The 5,462-nt window shown below is 68.9% G+C and overlaps 1 protein-coding gene across 8 annotated transcripts; it reads right to left on the reverse strand.

Moving 5' to 3' along the window:
* Positions 1-155: 155 nt before the first annotated feature.
* On the reverse strand, positions 156-4,878 carry IRF5 (interferon regulatory factor 5). 8 transcript variants are annotated; one of them, XM_048301591.1, is made up of 9 exons: positions 4,802-4,878; positions 3,160-3,336; positions 2,724-2,942; positions 2,399-2,451; positions 2,277-2,307; positions 1,921-2,202; positions 1,274-1,663; positions 892-1,010; positions 156-812 (listed from the first exon to the last, which is right to left on the reverse strand). In XM_048301591.1, exons 1-9 carry the CDS (start codon positions 4,818-4,820, stop codon positions 579-581), a joined length of 1,524 nt encoding a protein of 507 aa, XP_048157548.1. In that variant the 5' UTR covers positions 4,821-4,878; the 3' UTR covers positions 156-578. The 8 variants fall into 8 exon arrangements, with proteins under 8 accessions (XP_048157548.1, XP_048157549.1, XP_048157551.1 ...); XM_048301592.1 differs by having other exon boundaries at positions 2,724-2,910; positions 3,160-3,545; positions 4,802-4,871; XM_048301594.1 differs by lacking the exon at positions 4,802-4,878 and adding an exon at positions 4,459-4,561 and having other exon boundaries at positions 2,724-2,910.
* Between the last annotated feature and the right edge of the window lie 584 nt (positions 4,879-5,462).

A 5,462-nucleotide genomic window follows, 5' to 3' on the forward strand; every position in this document is an offset into this window, starting at 1 on the left:
TTTTGTTCTGCTTTTTTAGTTTGTTTTCTTCTTTGGGTTTTTTTTTCTTTTTTTTTTCCTTTTTTTGGGGTTTTCTTTGGTTTGATTTTGGGGTAGGAGGCGGTGGCTCGAGTGCGGGCAGGGTGGGCGGGCGCATGCGGTTCCCTCTGGGGGTGTGTAGCCATCTTGAGAACAATAAAAAACAACAAAAACCTGAAAAAATAAATTAAAACCTCCCAAGCCCCCTCTGGTTCTTCTCTCGGGGCTGGGGCTGCTTGGTACCCCCCATCCCTGGGAGCTCCAGGTCCAAGGGGGCCCCAGCCCCTGTCTTCTTGCTGTTTCCCCCAAAACCCCGGGGGGATTATCCTTGGGGAATCCAGCGAGGGGGGTCCGGCTGCTTCGGCCCCGATAGAGCCGCCCCAGGGTGGGTGGTCCCCCTCGGAGCTCCCCTGGGTGCTGGTCACTGGCAGCTCTGGGGAGACGGGGATGGGGATGGGGACAGGATGAGGACGGTGCTGGGTGGCCCCGGCTCCACCAGCCGAGATGGCCACGAGTGACTCACCCCGGCTGGCAGTGCCAGGGCTGTCCCCGTGTCCCTGTCAGTGGGGCAGGGGGCCGGGTGGCAGCGCCCAGGCACCCGCGGAGGGGCCGGGCGGGGGCTGCGCTGGCGGCAGCCGCTGGTGGCTCTGCCAGAGCTGGTGCAGCTCCTTGAACTGCTCCACCATCCTGTCCTTGAGGTCGGGGTGGGAGATCTGCAGCGGGATGCTGTCGGCCGACCAGGACAGCTCCCCGGAGAACATCTCCAGCAGCAGCCGCGCCGCCACCGGCACCACCTGCAGGAGCCCAGGGCGTCACCGCGGGCAGGGACACCCGCCCGTGTCCCCCGGGACAGCCGCGGGCCTGGCCCCTCACCTGCACCGTGATCAGCTTCTTCTCCTTGGGCTTCTGGTCCGGCCACTCCTCACCAAAGCAGAGGAAGATCTCAAAGGGGGGCGGGGTGGGGGTCTGCCCCTTCTGGAACTGGATGAGGCCTGCGGGGCCCAATGCCGAGGTGAGGGGCAGGGACCTGTGCCTGCCCGTGCCACCACCAACCAACCCAGGGCAACCCCCATCCCAGCTCCGTTCCACCAGGTTCCCAGGTGCCACCTGCTGTCTCCCCATCCTACCTGGTGTCCCCACCATTCCAGCTGGTGTCCCCATTACATCTTTGTCCCCCTCATGCCACCAGGTGCCCAAGTGCCTGGGGTCCCCCCGCCCCAGCTGACCTCTCCATCCCAATCCATTGCCCTCTGACCGTTGAGGAAGCCCTCGAGGCTGAAGAGCTTGGTCCTCCTCTCCCTCTGAATGGGGTTAGGGCCGGGCTGGGGAGAAGCACAGGGCCCCGTCCAGAAGACCTTGCACTGGCAGAGCCGGAGGGCGAAGAGATCCTGGCCCTGGAGCTCCAGGATGAGCCCTCGGTCCAGCACGTCCAGCAGCTGGTGGGTGTAGAAGCGCTGCTTCTCGTTGGGAATGGTGTCGGGAGCAGGGAAGGGCACCTGCTCCAGCGTCAGGGGCCCGAAGAGCTCCTCCTGCTCGCGCGTGGGCTCCAGGCTGCTGTGGAACAGCCGGCAGCCGTGGGGGTTGCTCACGGTGAGGGCACAGACCTGGCGGCCCCGGTACTGGAACTTCAGCTCCAGGTCAGTCACTGCCGGGGGCCACGGGGGTCAGCAGGGGTCAGGGAGCACCCCAGGGCCACTCCAGCTGGCCACCTCCGCCCACCCCCTGGCCACCCTCATCCATCCCACAGCCACTCTGCACCCATGGTCACTCCAGTCCAGCCACCCCACGGCCATCCCATGGCCACCCCACACCCATGACCACCTCTGTCCCACCACCCCATGGCCACCACATCCTTCCAGCCACCCCATCCAGCCCCCCCAAGACCCCCAGCCCCCTCCTCACGTGGCAGCATGTGGGGGCTGACGAGCAGGTCAGGGATCAGGTGCTCTGTCGGTGCCACCGGGCAGGAGGACGAGGGCCCCGGGGGGCCCAGGGGGGGCCCCGTCTCAGCGAGGGCACTGGGGAGCAGCTCAGGGGCCCCATGGGTGCCCCCCACCTCCCCCTGCAGCAGCGCTGGGGGGGGAGGCCCAAAGGGCCTTCCCGAGGGGCAGCAGCTGGCAAAGGTGGGGGCCTCCTCCTTGGACCAGGGGTAGGGGGGCAGCAGGTCCCCCCTGTGCTGCGTGTCTGGAGCAGAGAGGGGGGTCAGGGGTGCAGCCCAACCCCCCGACACCCTGACCCACCCAATGCCCTCCACTCACCATCGATACTCAGGGATGTCATCTTCTGGAGCTGCAGGGCACAGTGGGTGTTACAGGGACACCCCCTGCCCCCTGAGATGTCCCCGGTTTGGGGATCCCCCCACCCTGAGCCCCCCCGATACCTGGCTGACGTCTTCCTCCCCGCTGCAGCCATAGTCATCCTCATCCCCCCCCTCTGCAAGGGAGAGAGGGGCTGGGAAGTGCCGAGGGAGTTGAGGGGTCCTGGGGACTCATGGGGCACTGAGGCTTCTCAGGGAGGCGGGTCCCTTTTGGGGGGCCAGGTCTCGGGGGGCTCTGAGTCCTTGGGGGGTGTGGGGGGCTGCTGGGGGGCTGGGACCTCATGGGGTGCTGGGGCTTTTGGGTGTGGGACACTTGTGGGGCGTCATGTCCTTGTGGGGTGCTGGGACTTCGGGGGTGCCCAAAGCCCTCCCCAGAGCCCCCCCGTACCTGCGCCCCCGGGGGGCTCCTCGCAGAGCTCGTACACGCGGAAGGGCTGGGCCGGGGAGCCGCGGGGCCCGTCCAGCAGCAGCCGGAACTCGCGGCTCTTGTTGAGGGCGCAGCGCAGCGTGGCTTTCCAGCGCGGCGGGTCCGGCGGGTCCCCGGCCCGGAACCGGCCCGTCTCCTGAGCCCACGCCTGCGGGGGTGTCAGCGCCCGGCACCCCCCGCCTGTGCGCCCCGTCATCCCATCACCCCCACGTCCCCGGTCCCCCTCGCCACCACACCCCACTGTCACCCACCCATCCCATGTCCCCCCATCATCCTTGTCACTGCCACCCAGTGTCCCTCTTGTCACCCACCCCATGTTCCCATTGTCACCCCATCACCCTGTCACCCCCATCCCACGTCCCCATTGTCGCTCCCACCCCGAGTCCCCCGGTGTCACCTTGAAGATGGTGTCGTGGTCCTGGGGTCCCCCCGGGGGGTTCCTGGTGGCGTGTCCCCAGGGGATGACGAAGCGTCGGCGCTCGGGGTCGAGCCAGCGGAGCCCCGGGAAGCGCCGGCTGCTCACCTGGGCCACCAGCCAGGGCTTGAGGCGCACCCGCCGGGGGGGGTCCATGGCCTGGGGACACCAGCGGGCACCTCGTGACCCCACGCTCCCGCGTGGCACCCTCGGTCCTGAAAGAGGAACCGGGGCTCCCCCAGAGGGGCCGTGCGTGGCCCCGGTTCCGCTTTCAGGGCCAGGAGGGTGGGTGAGGCTGCCCCTGGGCTCTGTCTCCCCCGTGGGTGTTGGGGGCGTCACCTACACCCCGAAAGCAGAAGCTGCGGTGGCTTCAGGGAAAGAAAAGTGGAGCTGAGAAGGGGACGGGACACGAGGGACAGGAGGGACAGTGGGACACAGGGGATGTGGGACGTGAGGGAGACGGGGGACAGAAGACACGGGATGGGGGACATGGGGGACGGGGACGTGAGGGACACAGTGAGGACACAGGATGGGAGACACGGGGACACGGGGTGGACAAGGGAGTACACAGGGGACAGGCAACACAGGGGGACAGGGGACGCACGACGGACGGGGGACACGTGTAGCGACGTGGAGGACACAGTGAGGACACAGGATGGGAGACACGGAGACACGGGGTGGACAAGGGAGTACACAGGGGACAGGGGACACAGGGGGACAGGGGATGCACGACGGATGGGGGACACGTGTAGCGACGTGGAGGACACAGTGAGGACACGAGGACACGGAGGGACACGGGAAGCATACGGGAGACAGGGACACGGAGAGACAGGGGACACGGAGAAGGGAAGGGGGCAGAGGGGTGGCGTGAGGAGACAGGGGACACGGGATGGGGAGGACACGGTCACAGGGTGAGGGGGGACGGGAGACACAGAGACAGAGCAGAACACGGGGTGACACGCGAGGGATGCGGGATCACAGAAGCCGCGTGAGGGGAGACCACCCCCGGTCCCCTCTAGCCGCGTGTCCCCGCGTGTCCCCCCATCACCGGGCAGCGCCCACGCGTGTCGCACGGACGGGCACGTCCTCGGCCGCGGCCACCCTGCCCCCACTCACGGACGGGGCACTGTCCCCGCGTGTCCCCAAGGCTCTTCCCGGCCACCTCAGCATCGCTCCGCCACGGCGCCCGCTCCCACGGCCCCCTCCCCGTGGGCACACACCCCACGGGCCCCCATTCCCACGGGGACCCACGCGCGAACTCCTCCGCGCCCCGGGTCCCACCTGCGCTCGGGGCTGGTCCCGGGGCCGCCGCCCGGAGCTTCCGCACTCGGGGCCGAGCGTGGGCGTGGGGCGAGACCGGCCGGGACCGCCCCGGGACCGCCGCGCCTGGGGCGTGGACCGGGGCCCCCCCGTGTCCCCACAGGATCCCCCCACCTCGTGCCACCCCTCTCGTGCCCTTCCGTGTCCCCCTCCCCCCGCGGCCCCCACGTGTTCCCCCCCACGCCCCCCCACCCTTGTTCCCCTGTGTCCTCCCCGTGTCCCCACCCTCGTGTCGCCCTCCCGGATCCCGCCCCATCTCCCCGGCTGTCGCCCCGCACTGCTGACAGACCCTTCATTAACATACACTTTGCATATATTTGCATACTCTGTGCCCATCTCGCTCTCCACGTGACGCGCGGGGATCTCCGCGGTGGGCGGGAACCGCGGAGTCTCTCTGCGAGCTTTGATTGGTCGCGCTCGCTGTCATTTATCCCTGGGGCCGCTGTCCGTCAACGAAGGGGCGTGGCCTGCGGTGGGCGTGACCAAGGCAGCAACTGGAGGGGGCGGGGCGGAGCTTGAGGATAGGGGCGGGGCCTGTCCCGGCGGGCGGGGTCTGTCCCGGCGGGCGGGGCCTGTCCCGGTGGGCGGGGCCTGTTCCGGTGGGCGGGGCCTGCTCCATGGCGCCGGGCGCGCCCCGCCGCACGCCAGGACCCCCCGGTGCCCCCCGCGCCCCCCCGGTGCCCCCGCCCCGCCCCGGGAGGAAGAACCGAAGGAGGTATCGGGACCCCTCCCTGCCCTGGGGCCCGCCGGGGAAGGGGACCCGTAACTGCTGCCGCGCGGGGGCCGGGGGTGCGGGTTTGTCCCCGGGGGGACGGAGGGGACTCGGGGGTCCCGACGGGTTTGGGGCAGTCTCGCCTCATTTAACTTGCGGATTTCAGGGTTTTAATGTTACTTTTTGCCCCGATCCCAGTGCTACCGCTGGGAACGGGATCGGGGCTTTCTCGCAGGAGCGCAGGTGCCGGGGG

This window comes from Corvus hawaiiensis, chromosome 4 (assembly GCF_020740725.1).
Source record: "Corvus hawaiiensis isolate bCorHaw1 chromosome 4, bCorHaw1.pri.cur, whole genome shotgun sequence".
Lineage (NCBI taxonomy): Eukaryota > Metazoa > Chordata > Aves > Passeriformes > Corvidae > Corvus > Corvus hawaiiensis.